Raw genomic sequence first — 12,648 nt, 5'->3', positions numbered from 1 at the left:
AATAAAAAGGATGAAAATGTCATTAATAAATTTTAAATATTGACTGCATGTTGAAATAATATTTTTAATATATTGGGCTAAATAATACATTATTATCAACCTGTTTCTTTCTTTTTTTAATGTGGCTTCTAGAAAACTGAAAATCACACATGTGGCTCACACTGTATTTCTACTGGACAGTGCTGGTCTAGACCAGGGGTCGGCAAACTTTTGAAATGGAACGTAGACAAAGAGCCACAAGTGACTCGTGAGCCGCAGTTTGCCGACCCCTGACCTAGACTGTTAGCCAGTGAAGGTAGGTTCTGTCCCCAGAACCTACCATGTAGTAGGTGCTCAGTATTTGTTGAATAAGTTGGTTTTTATGAGAGCCCTGGGCACAGACAGAGCTGAGACAGGCAGCCCCATGTACACTGTGAATTTGAAGAATAAAGAAACACATAAGAGTTTTATTTTTCTCCAGTGGCTGTATTTCAAACAGATTCTGTCAACTCTCTGTCCTGCTCTGTACTGACATTCCTCCTACAGTCACCTACTACTATAGAAGGGGTGGGGAGGCGCAAGGCTTGATGGCTGGAGGAACAAAGCTGGTTCCACTGCTTCTATTTCAGGCCCATAGGAGGTGTCTGGTCTCAACTCTGGTCCTAGTAGCAGGAAGGGCTCACCTCAACACACTGAGACACACAGTTAGGGCAGCTGTGACCCAAGAGGATTCTCCCAGGGTCACCCACTAGGTTAGAGGTGAATAGGGCCTGGAACCTTGGTCTCCAGACTCACCTTCCAGGACTCTAGCCTCCAACTACATCCTGTTGTAGTCTCCTTTACTCCAAGGGACCCAGGCAACTGCAATCCTTCCCTCACATTTACCTCTGACTTCTTGGGGGCCCTGAGAGTAGGTATGCCTGGTCCACGCAGAGCTGACCCAAATGGCACTATCCACATAGAACCCAAAGTGGATGGGAGGAAGGGATGGGAGAATGGATGGATGGATGGATAGATGGATGGATGGATGGATGGATGGATGGATGGACCAGTAAATGGATGGACTGGAGGATGGGAGGACAGATGGTTGTATGAATGGGGGAGGAGGGTGGTTAGTTGGTAGGGTGCTTTCATAGGGAGCAGGTCAGGAGAGGTGATTACTGAAGGAAGTAATTACCCACTTTTCTTGTCTCAAACAGAATCTGAAGATCAGAGGACCCACAGTTATCAAAGTCCAGCCCCCATCACGTTTCTGCTAGAAAACCGAGGCCGAAGGAGCCAGGTGCTTTGCCCCAGGGCCCCGCAGGGAAGGCCAGGCAGAGCCGGAATTGGAATCTGAGTCTCTGAGCCCGCGGCTGGGGGCTCTTTCCGCCCCCAACCCTGCCAGCGCCTGACAGTGCCAGGGTGGGGGGAGCGCCCCCGCCCCCACCTCCGGAGGTATCGGTCCCACGCGGCCCCAACAAGCTGCCGTTGTCCCGCGGGCCCTGGGTCCGGCACACTGGGGCTTTGTCCAGCCCCGCGCCGCGACCCACGGGAGGGGCCCCCACATGACCGAGGGGGTAGGAGGAGCCTGCGGCGGCGGCGGCGGCGGCGGCGGCGGCGGTTCCACCATCATTTCCCTTCTTGGCCCGCAGTCGGCGGGCAGTGGCGGCGGCGGCGGCGGCGGCTGGGCAGGGCTGGGCGGGGCTGTGGACGCCAGGCCCCCTCTTCCCCGCCAGGCTGCAGGCCCCGGGCCTGGGCCATCAGGGTAGCTGTAACCCGAGCGCTCTCCGGGCGGCGAGCTGGGGGTGCGCCCGGACCCCCGCCCCCGGGATCATGGGGAATGGCATGACCAAGGTAGAGTGGGGGGAATCGCGCAGCCCGCACCTGCACACCCGCAGTCCCCACCACGGTGCCCGCCTGGGACTGGGTCGCTCTGCCCCCCTCTGACCTTCTGGCTTTCCCTGAATCTGAGTGTCTATGTCTCTGTCTCCCTAGAACTCTTAGATTGTATCTTTCTGGAGCTGTATCTCTGTGTCTCTGTTTAGGTCTCTGTCTCTCTGTGCCGGTCTCTGCCTGTTTCATGACTCTGTATTCCTTGTTGTGATTCCCTGTAACTCCCGGACCCCACCTCTCTCTCAGTCCCTGTCTCTGGCTCCATGTGTCTGTCTCCCTTGTCTCTGACTCCTTGGACTCTCTCTGGAGCTGCCTGTCCGTCCTTTCCCCCTCTACCTCTGCATAACCCTCCTCCTGTTCCTGCCTCCCCACTCTCCTCAGAAGTCCCCACCACCCACCCTGGCAAAGTCCGCCTTCTTCCTTTGCCCCCTCCTCTGTGCTTCCCCTACCCTCTCTGTCCTCTTTCACCCCTAGGAAGCCAGCCTCCCTTGGAGTCCTCTCCTGCCCTCCCCACCCTCTCACAGAGTCCAGGCCCATGAGAAGGAGCAGAGTGCTCCCGCTCCCCAAGTCCTGAGGTACAGACACCCTTCATGGGACAGAGAAACACTGCAGGCCCCAACCATCGGGGTGGGCAGGGCTGCTCTCCTACCCTGCTAACGCTGCCTGTCTCTCCTGTAGGTACTTCCTGGACTCTACCTCGGAAACTTCATTGGTGAGCACTGCCCACTCTGTCCAGAGGCCTTGGCACTCTGCCCATCCCAGGCCCATGTCCACCATTCATGCTCTGGCCCACGCACCTTGGAGGAGCTGAGGAATGGAGCTGGTGGTGGTGAGGGGGTGGGCAGGGAAGTGATGCTGGGCTGGCAGAGGAAAGAGCTCACGAGGACTAAAGGGTAAGTGGGTGAGGGAGTGCCACAGTGCAAAGGACGCTGGATGCTGGGCAAGCCTGCATCTGCTCTGAGCCTCAGGCTCTCCCTCAGCACAAGGCCCACAGCCTCTACGGGCTCTTCCAGCTCTGAGGTTCTGGGGTGAGGTCTGTTTGGAGGTGTTGCTTCTAGCTGGGAAACTAGGGACCCTTGCCCCCACAACCGCCTGCTCAGAGGAGAGGTCCTGGAGACTGGACTCTGCCTCAGAAATTTCATTGGTGAGCACTGGCCACTCTGTCCCAAGGCCATGCATTCTGCCTGTCTCAGGCCACAGAAACAAGCTGGTCCCAGGCTTAGGGGACCCAAGGTGGCAAAAGTCACTTCCATCTGCGGAGTCAGAGAGAACTTCAGAGAGGAAGGGGCATCTGAACTGGGACAGGGCCTTCCACCCTGTCCCCCACTGGCTTAGGTGCTCCACCCTCATAAACCCTGATCCCTTATTTCCTTCGAGCCACCTCAGCAGCTCACTCCACACTGATTTCTGAGTATTTGGCCAAGTAAGGTCTGAATCTCCAGGAGGGCAGGGGCCATGAAATTGACCCCATCCCTTCATGCCCAGCCAAGGCTGCACATAGTAAGCACTCAGTAAATGTGTTGAGTGAGAACGTGGACATATGGAGAAAGAGGGGATGTGTGTTATTTACTCTGATTGTACAAGGTCTGCATACACTAGAAATCCAGCCCCTAGAGATGACCACTGATAGCAATGTGGGGGATACCCCTAGGTCATTTTTCATATCTCTTTGTAAATACAGATTTAAAACAAAATGTAAACGTATTCTGCATGCTGTTGTGTCACCTGTGTTTCCCACTTAATATATTTTGGACATCTATGCGCATCAGCACATAGAGGTCTCTTTAGTGGCTGCATAGTATTCAAGTATATGTCTTTTTTTTTTTTTATCCAGCTCTCTTTTGATGGACATTTAGCTTGTTCTCATTTTTAACTATTTCTGATGTGTTTACTGTTACAAGCAGCACTGCAGAGACTATTGCCCTCTACACGTGGCCTTTGTGTGAGCAAACGCTTCTCTAGACAAGATTCCTAGAAGTAGAATTGCTGGGTCAGGGATACGCCAGGGAATAGTTTTTGCGATGGAAAGAACAGCACGGGCAAGGTGGGGGAGATGCTGAACTGTTACTTGTGGGTACCCCAGAGCTTAGGGGTGTGGCAGGACCTGTCATGCTGGGAGCAGGAGGTGGTCAAGGAGTGGGGAGTTGGTGGAGTGTCAGCCAATGGGGAAGAGGAGGAGAGCTGGCAAGGAGCATGGGTCTCAGTTGGCCATCAGGAACACATAAGTCACACCTGCCAGATTGGCTCAGGCTTCCTGTTTCTTTCAGATGCCAAAGACCCGGATCAGCTGGGCCGGAATAAGATCACACACATCATCTCCATTCATGAGTCACCCCAGCCTCTGCTGCAGGTACTCCTTACCCCCATCCCAAGGCTGTGCATAGATGGTGGGGGAGCTCCAGAACCCCCACAGCACCCATTTATCATGTACCTACTGTGTGCCAGGTCCTATACTGCTTTCCTGACCCATGCTAACTCATTCGGTTAAAAACTGGGCTGTTGAATGTTAGTATCCCTATTTGATCCCTATTTGGCAACTGAGGCCCAGAGAGGTTAAATAATTTGCCTAAACTCACACAGGAAGCTAAGGAGCTGGAATTTGAACACAGGCCATCTGGCCCCACACACCTCACACTGAACCATGAAAAAGCTCCCACATGGGCTTCCCTTTGCCCAACTGAATCGATAACTCCAAATGAATGATTCTGGGCTTTGTGTCTTGCTGTGTGACCTGGGGCTGTGACTTTACCACTCTGGGCCTTTGATCCCTCATCCCTATCTGCTCCCAGGGGGCTGTTATGATGAGGCAAAGGGGTTGTGGGATGGTGAAGATGACTTGCATGGTGGTGTAAGACCACCCCACTGGAGTGGTGGGTGCTGGTAATATCGAGTCCTGGAAAAGATGGGGTGAGGATGTTATAACCCAGAAGAAGAAAGCAGGAAAGCCAGACCACAGATGCTAGAGTCAGGAGGTCCATCTTCACCACTTATTCTCTCTGTAACCTTGTGCGTAGGACTTCACCTCTCTGAGCCTCAGCTGCCTGATCTGTAAAGGGAATTTTATAACAGTACCGACCTCACTGAGTTGTTGAGAGCCACAGAATAGGTGCTCAACAAATTACAGCTGATATAATAACAAAGTTAGTCATACTCTAATCCCATAAACAGAATCCCCTCCTCCTTATCTGTTAAAGTCTGTATCACCCCCTGAAGGGAAAGAACTGTGGGTGGGAAAGGGTTCTGGAGATCTGAGATCCAGACCAGGTTCTCTCCCAGATTTGCTCTGTGACCTTGGGCAGGAGCCTTCCCTTCTCTGGGCCTTAGTTTCCCTATGTGTCTGATTTGATGATCTCTAAGAGCAACCTCCAATAATCTGCGATTCTCAATGTCATTCAAAGAAGAAATTTCCAGGTCAGTGGAGTCTGATTTTGCTTTATAGTACAGGCTTGTTTGGGAGTAATTGGAGTATGCAGTCACTAGATTGCATGAGGAATGTTGTTGTCAAGTCATGAATACATTTACTAATGAAATGACTGCTTGCAAAATGAATCCCTACTCCAACAGCCCTCCCCTCTTCTCACAAGAATCTCTCCCGCCCCATCCATCAGTGAATTTACCAGTCAGGGTTTGGTAATGCCGTGCAAACCCAGAGCCAAATGTGTTGCAAAATGAAATTGCAAACCTTGCAAAAGATGCAGAATTGCGTGACCTTGGGGAAAGTGAGTTAGAGAAAGGCTGGACTCTCACANGCAGAATTGCGTGACCTTGGGGAAAGTGAGTTAGAGTATCTCTTTACTCCCTAAATAAGCCATTAACAAATGATGGGGGGGGGGGGGGGGGAGGGGGGCGGTCCCCTAGCCACTGGCCCAGGCACCTGAAAAGAGCCATTTAAATATCAAATAATTAAGAGAGGTCCTTGAGAAAAGTGATGAGGTTCTTGGAACATGGGCAAAAATCCTCTTTACGGTCTTGTGTGAAGGTGAAGCATGAAGTGAAGGATGTCGGAGCAAGTTTGTTGGAAAAACTACTGACAATTCACTCCTTGATTATTTTTATGATTAGCACAAAGTTTTATAACCACAGTTCATGAACTATAAACTTATTTTCATAATTTTTTTTTCTTTTCAAGAAAATAAAATCTGTTTTGTCCTTCTTTACTATGTAATTTTGTAATCCTCATTTGGAGGGGTGTCACTTTAAGTGGCCCTTTCCCAGCTATTAAATGAAAGGTCCTTGGATCCTTTTTATCAAGTCCTCAGAAGGTTCTAGAATCACAGACAGTCAGAGCCGGGAAGCCCCTAGAGATGGCGTCTACTCATTTTGGACAGAGGACAACAGTGACCCAGAGAGGGGCAGGAACTGGCCTGAGGTTATGAGGTGCTTGGGCAGCCCAGGCTGGGATAAGGAGGTGCAGGCAAGGGTCCCCCCACTTCCTGTGTGTATTTTGTACTTGCAGGACATAACCTATCTTCGCATCCCAGTGGCCGACACCCCTGAGGTACCCATGTAAGTTCCCTGGGATAGACCCGCAGAGAGACAGACAGCTGCCTCCCGTGGTGGTGGGAGGGAGGGTGGGAGATGGTCTGAGGGAGGACAGAGAAGACTCAGGCCAGAAAGCTGTCCTGGGACCCCAGCACAGGTGGTCATCCAGGCCCAGGTTTGACTCTGTCTCAGCAACTCCCTTGCCTATACCCCTAACTAAGACCCTTAACCTCCCAGAGCTGAGTCTCTTCAGCTATGAACTGGAGAAAGTACGCTGTCTCCCAGGATCAGTTGCACCAGTGGACTTGAAAAGGTCAGGCTCAACCTGTTCCTGGCCTTGGAGTTAAGACAGACATCTGGGTTCCAGCCAGGCTTTGCCATTTACCTGCTGTGTGACCTTGGGCAAATTGCTTCCCTTCTCTGAGAGGAAAAATGGGAGCATGATTAGCATTAGGGAGTCTTTCCAAGATCCCATGGCACAGACTGAGGGTCTAAGACAGGGCCTAGAGCATAATGGGGGCCCAGAACACAGGATTTTTGTTCGTGTTAGCAGCAATACCCCCAGCCTGGAAAGGACCCAGGCAAGACACCCTTGCCCTTGGGAATCTTGCTGCCAACCCCCTCGCTGACCATCATTGTCCCCACGTACTCTGATTGCAGACCCCAGAGGCGAGGGGACTCCTCTCTTTCCTCCCACCCATTTCCTTGAAAGGTCAAGATAAACCCCTCATGGAAACAGGATCCATAGGACCCACTGGGAGACGCTCCGGCCTCTGTGATGGGATCTGCCATGATTGGCCTCTCTCACCGCCTGAAATGCCACCATTATTGCCACACACACACACACACACACACCATGTGATAGTATTGGCCCCTACTCACTGAACGTGCTAGCTGACCTGAGGACCTCTAGGCTCTTTGTCTCTTGCCATCCCATATATGGGGAGGGAGACAACTCCTAGGAGGCCTGCCCCAGTGCTCCCTACCCTGTTGCTTTCTTCTCTAGCAAAAAGCACTTCAAAGAATGTATCAACTTCATCCACTGTTGCCGCCTCAATGGGGGGAACTGCCTTGTGCACTGGTGAGTTATGAGCGGAACACACACACTTTTCCTAGGAGGAGGGAGGAACCTGTGGCAGATTGTGTCCAGCTGTCACAAGGCCTGACAATCCACCTTTCATCTGATGGAGGCCCATAGGGGGCTCAAAGCAAGGCTCCGTCTTTTATCAGCTGTGTGGCCATGGCCAGATAGATGTTTCTCCCTCATTGCCTCATCTGTAAAATGGGGAAAAGAATGCTGACATGATGGGCTATTGGGAGGGATAGGTGAGGTCATGCAAGTAGCCGAACACCCTCCAATAGCTCCAGCTCCCTCTCCTCCCTTCCAGACCTTGAGGCGATACTGCAGGGAATTGGTGAAACCTGGGCTGGGAAACAGGACCCCCAAATCTTCCTAGGGGCCCCTGGCCCAGTTGGTGTCATTCATTCCATAACTTCTCACTGAGTACCTGCCCCAAGCGGACGCCCAAGCCATAGGAACAGCTCCCTCCTGCTTGTCTCTCATTCTTTCTTCCTCCGTCCCACAGGCCATCTCCTCGTTCTTCAAATCCACCAGGCTCCCACCTCATGGTCATCCTACACGCTGCCCAGAACATTATTAATCCTTACCCCTCTTTTAGGACTCAGCTTGACATCACTTCCTTGGGAACACCTTCCTTAATCCCCCCTCCACCACCACTAGATTAATACCTCTTCCTACACCATCTCCTAGCCCCTGGAGTAATTATCACCACCTGAAATCATTTCCCTGGTCAGTGTCTGTCTCCCCCAACCATACTGTAAGCCCCAGGACAGCAGAGACCATGTCTATTTTACTCCCCACTATATCCCCAGTATCTGAAAAATAACAGATGATCAGGAAGTGTTTGTTGAATGAATGAATGAATGAAGTGATATTTTCACTCAGGCTTTTAATGTGGGAGAATGTCTGGGAGATTCTCCAGGCAGAGGGAACAGAGTGGGCAAAGGTCTGGAGGCGGGCAGACAGGTCCAGGCAGATTCCTTGTGCTTGGAGCTCAGGAGGCAAGGGTGGGAGAGCTGAAGTGGGGATGGGGTGGGGTGGGGGGGCACAGAGGAGATTGGACCTTACCTAAAGCTTGTTGGGGGGGGGGGAATCACAGCTTTGCAGGCATCTCCCGTAGCACCACCATCGTGACGGCATATGTGATGACTGTGACGGGGCTAGGCTGGCGGGACGTGCTTGAAGCCATCAAGTCCAACCGGCCCATTGCCAACCCCAACCCAGGCTTTAGGCAGCAGCTTGAAGAGTTTGGTTGGGGCAGTTCCCGGAAGGTAGGGGCTGGGGCAGGGGCTGGGGCAAGGGCATGGGCTGGGGCAGGGTGGGAGACCCTTCTTCCCACTTGAGCTGAGCACTGATTGGAAAGAATTTAGCCTGTACTTCAGACCTAGCAGAAGATTTTTCTGGGGTCTCAAACCCATGGCCCTTGGCTAATATAGCTCCTAGGTGTGTTTTGTTTGGATAGCCAGTTGTTTTCTTGGCCTTTTTAATTTAGAATTTGAATGTGTTTGGGGCAGACTGGACCCAGGTCCCAGAACCGCCTGCTCTACCTGCCTGGAACATGAAGGCATTTGAGTGTTTGGCCTCTTGGGGTAGAAATGTCCATCTCCTACACCACTCCTGGGTCCTTGATGAGGCCAAAGCAGTTCCTTCTCTTATTATGCCACTGGGTAGATGGCATATGGAGATGTCAGGAACTGAGACCTCCCTGGGAACAAGGGATGAGAAACAGAGACAGAGAGAAGAGCAGCAAGTGCAGGAAGGCTCTCATCAGGTGGCGGGCTGGTACCCAGAGGCTTGTCTACAAGGCTGCTTTAGGAAAAGAGGCAGGCAAGAAAAGAGTCCTTGTATCAGTGGAGCTGCTGTGCAGGAAAAGGGGTTACCGTGATCCCCACTGTACAGGCAGGGGAGTCACTTCAGCAAGTCTGGAAGATGGAGTATCAAAGGGGAAGGGAATCATGGGGGTAGCGCTCAGTGCGGGCGATAGAAACTCCGAAGGGGGGCTAAGAGGATGCGCAGGAAAGGGAAGGCCTTAGCGAGGTGTGGAAAGCTCGAAGAAGGGCGGAAACGGTGAGGATTGGGGAGGGGACCGGGCTGGAGGCCCGGCACCGACCCTCGCACCCCTGCATCCCTCCCTACTCCAGCTTCGCCGGCAGCTAGAGGAGCGCTTCGGCGAGAGCCCGTTCCGCGACGAGGAGGAGATGCGCGCGCTGCTCCCGCTGTGCAAGCGCTGCCGGCAGGGCTCCGCGACCTCGGCCGCCTCCCCCGCACCGCAGCCTTCAGCCTCCGAGGGAACCCTGCAGCGCCTGGTGCCGCGGACGCCCCGGGAAACCCACGGGCCGCTGCCGCTGCTGGCGCGGGTCAAGCAGACTTTCTCTTGCCTTCCGCGGTGTCTGTCCCGCAAAGGCGGCAAGTGAGGATCCCGCCCCTCTTCTTCCCGACTGGTCTCCTGCGGGAGGCGTCTGGGCCTCCCACGGCCTCCAGAACCAGCCCAGAGCCTGTGGGAGCCCCGCGGCGTCCTGATCCCTGCGCCTGCCTCCTATGTCCGCCCTGCTTGTCTGCGTGTGCAATAGTGTGCCCTCCGTCTACGCGTCTCTGTGTCTGGGCCGGCCTGCTGCAGCCACCTGGTGCCTTAGTCCTTGGGCTGGGGGCGGAGGCACCTGGGCCTCCCCTCTTAAAGGCTGTGGGAGTGGAAGTGGAAGTGGGTGGGTGGGGGGTGGGGGGGAGGACATTAAAGAGACACAGAAGCTGCTGGTCTGAGTGCCTCCCAGTCATTGAGAAAGGGTGCGACAGCAAGGACTCTTCCAGGGGCCAGGAGCCTGCAAGAAACAGGGATGGGAAGGGCTCTGCATCCCCTGGGGCCTGAGGAGCCTGCCACCCTCATAAAACTGCTGTCTTCAAGGCTGAATTCTGAGACTACTTCTCTGACACTCTCCCCCAATCCCATCTCTCCTCTGGCCTCCTGACAAGGCCCTGAGTCCCTCCTTCTCTTGGAACCCCCTTCCCCTCTCTGAGCCCCTTTCCTTCCTGAGCCCCCTACTCCTCTCCAGCTCCCTCCCATTCCCTATTCACAAATACTAACTGGTAAGTGCCTCCCTCATGCCTGACTTTTTACAAACAGGAGTTCACTTAATCCCAGGACCAAAACTGAGGCTCAGAGAGGTTAAGCAGCTTGCTTAAGGACACACAGCTAGAGAAGGGGAGGCTGGATTTGAACCTAGGCAGTTTGCATCCCATGACAGTTGTTAAGAAGCAGCTTCTTCTGGTCGTGGAGGTTACTGGAGAGGTAGATCCACCCCCCAGCTAGTGGGAATGATCCTTCCCACCTAGAGTTCATAGGCCAGGCAGCCCAATAAAGCAGCAAAATGATTTCCAGGATGATTTTTCCTAAAGTAAAATTAACCTGGCGTTGAGAGGGCTCTGAAACAGCTATAATCTATAGCCACCTGTATGGGGCTCTTCTTACACACCAAGCACTGTGTTCAGGACTGGGGGGGAGGCCCAGGTTCCAGCTTTGGGGGTGGAGGGATGGATGAAACAACCACCTGCTGCCCAACTTCCTGCTCCGCATTCATTCAGCAAATGTCCATTGAGTAACTACTATGTGGCAGGCATTGTGCTGGGCAGTGGGATACAACAGTGAGCAAAACCTCTGCCCTCATGTTGCTGACATTCTGGTGGGAAAGACACCAGATAGACAGACAAACAAAAGAAAACATAAGTCAGGGTGTGAACTGTCGTGCTGTCTGGGGAGAAGTATTCCAAGCAGAGGGAACAGTCATTGAAAAGGGCCCTGAGGGAGAAGACTGTGTGAAGAGCACCGTGACTAGACTCATCAGAGCGCAGGGAGCCTGCGGTAGTCCTGGCTGGTTAGTGGTGTCACCATCCACTGGGTTTTAAACACCATTCTATTTCTACTGGTGTCTTCCCCTGTTTAAAAACCCTCATGGCCCCCATCATCTATAGGATGAAACAAAGCACCTTGATCTGCTGTTCCAGGTTCTTCATGATACTCCCTCTACTTCCATTATTCTTTTCACCACATTCTGACTCAACAACAATAATAGTACCACTCATCTATTGAGCACTCACTATGGGTGCAATGTGTGAAACACTTTACCTGCATCTCATTTAATCCTCAAGCAACTCTATGAAGTAGGCGTTGCTATTGAACAGACAGGGAAACAGGTTGTTCCCAATGTCACCAGCTAGCAAGTGGTGGGTTTGGGATTTGAATCCAGGCAATCTGCCTATGGACCCCACACTCCTCATTACTCCAACTCTACCACCTAGAAAAATGAAGGGATTGTCTGACACACTCAAGACTTCTGCCTGGATGCAATTATTTTGTGTGATTTAAATAGTTTTGTATTTAATCACATGAAATGCTTTGTGCCCCTTTGGAGCCCTACACGCCTGAGTTTGAATCCTGGCTGTGACTAGAAGTGTCAAAACTGGGTGGCTGCTGGAATATAGGGACAGAGTGTAGGGAATATGAAAGCCACTCTGGCAGGTACACATGAGGTACAGCCTCTGGTCAATGCTGGCTGGGTGCCCCATTTGGTGCCCACTGCAGACGAGGGTAGTTTCTCTCTTGGAGCCTTATTTTCCCCATGTACACAGCAAAGTGTGGAGCAGTCTGAGCTACTTGACTTCTTTCATATCACAAACCCCATTTGACAATTTAATAAAAAATACAAACCTTGGGAAAATGCATAGACATGAAAAAGAATTGCATACACTTTCAAGGGGGTCACAGACCCCCACCAGGAATCCATAAACTCCAGGCATAGCTGTTGGGAGGCACCGTGGGGCACTGTTTAAGCTCCTGGGCTCCCGGGACAGAGAGACACAGGTTCAGATCCTAGCTCCCCCACCCACTAGCTCTGTTACCTTATAGGGTTTTAACCTCTTTGAGCCTCAGTCTTCTTAACAATAAAATGGGTAATTATCTTCATTCACATGCTGTTCTGAGAAGCAATCAAGACACTGCAGGAAACGCTTTAACTGGTGAGCATCTGTAAATGGGGACTCCCAAGATTTAAGGTAATACTTTTCCAAGCGTGATCCATGGATCAGAATCGCCTGGGGAACTTGTTAAAATCTGCTTCGGCAGATCTGGGATGGAGGCCTCCCAGTTCTTATGGGACTTAGTTTGAGAAGCAGTACCCCGTTCCAACTTCTGAAAAGGGATTGACAAGTTTTTGGTAGGCTGGGAAGAGCAGAAAACAGGT

General features: G+C 52.3%; 1 protein-coding gene across 3 annotated transcripts; it reads left to right on the top strand.

Moving 5' to 3' along the window:
• Nucleotides 1-1,250: 1,250 nt before the first annotated feature.
• DUSP15 (dual specificity phosphatase 15) lies at nucleotides 1,251-10,162 on the top strand. Of its 3 annotated transcripts, none has more exons than XM_019645733.1 (7): nucleotides 1,251-1,815; nucleotides 2,533-2,566; nucleotides 4,122-4,204; nucleotides 6,311-6,360; nucleotides 7,343-7,417; nucleotides 8,517-8,688; nucleotides 9,559-10,162. In XM_019645733.1, the coding sequence occupies exons 1-7, from the start codon at nucleotides 1,795-1,797 to the stop codon at nucleotides 9,829-9,831; spliced, it is 708 nt and encodes a 235-aa protein (XP_019501278.1). In that variant the 5' UTR covers nucleotides 1,251-1,794; the 3' UTR covers nucleotides 9,832-10,162. The 3 variants fall into 3 exon arrangements, with proteins under 3 accessions (XP_019501278.1, XP_019501279.1, XP_019501280.1); XM_019645735.1 differs by lacking the exons at nucleotides 1,251-1,815; nucleotides 2,533-2,566 and adding exons at nucleotides 2,595-2,747; nucleotides 5,131-5,265 and having other exon boundaries at nucleotides 9,559-10,114; XM_019645734.1 differs by lacking the exon at nucleotides 7,343-7,417 and having other exon boundaries at nucleotides 1,588-1,815; nucleotides 9,559-10,114.
• Nucleotides 10,163-12,648: the final 2,486 nt, after the last annotated feature.

Source organism: Hipposideros armiger, unplaced genomic scaffold (genome assembly GCF_001890085.2).
Source record: "Hipposideros armiger isolate ML-2016 unplaced genomic scaffold, ASM189008v1 scaffold_94, whole genome shotgun sequence".
NCBI lineage: Eukaryota > Metazoa > Chordata > Mammalia > Chiroptera > Hipposideridae > Hipposideros > Hipposideros armiger.
This window is presented reverse-complemented; position numbering and strand designations above follow the sequence as displayed.

Coding starts and splice junctions, on each gene's coding strand:
- DUSP15 (XM_019645733.1), top strand. CDS start 1,795: ATGGGGAATGGCATGACCAAG. Junction 6,361..7,342: donor GACACCCCTGAGGTACCCAT/GTAAGTTCCCTG, acceptor TTTCTTCTCTAG/CAAAAAGCACTTCAAAGAAT. Junction 7,418..8,516: donor GGGAACTGCCTTGTGCACTG/GTGAGTTATGAG, acceptor GGGGAATCACAG/CTTTGCAGGCATCTCCCGTA.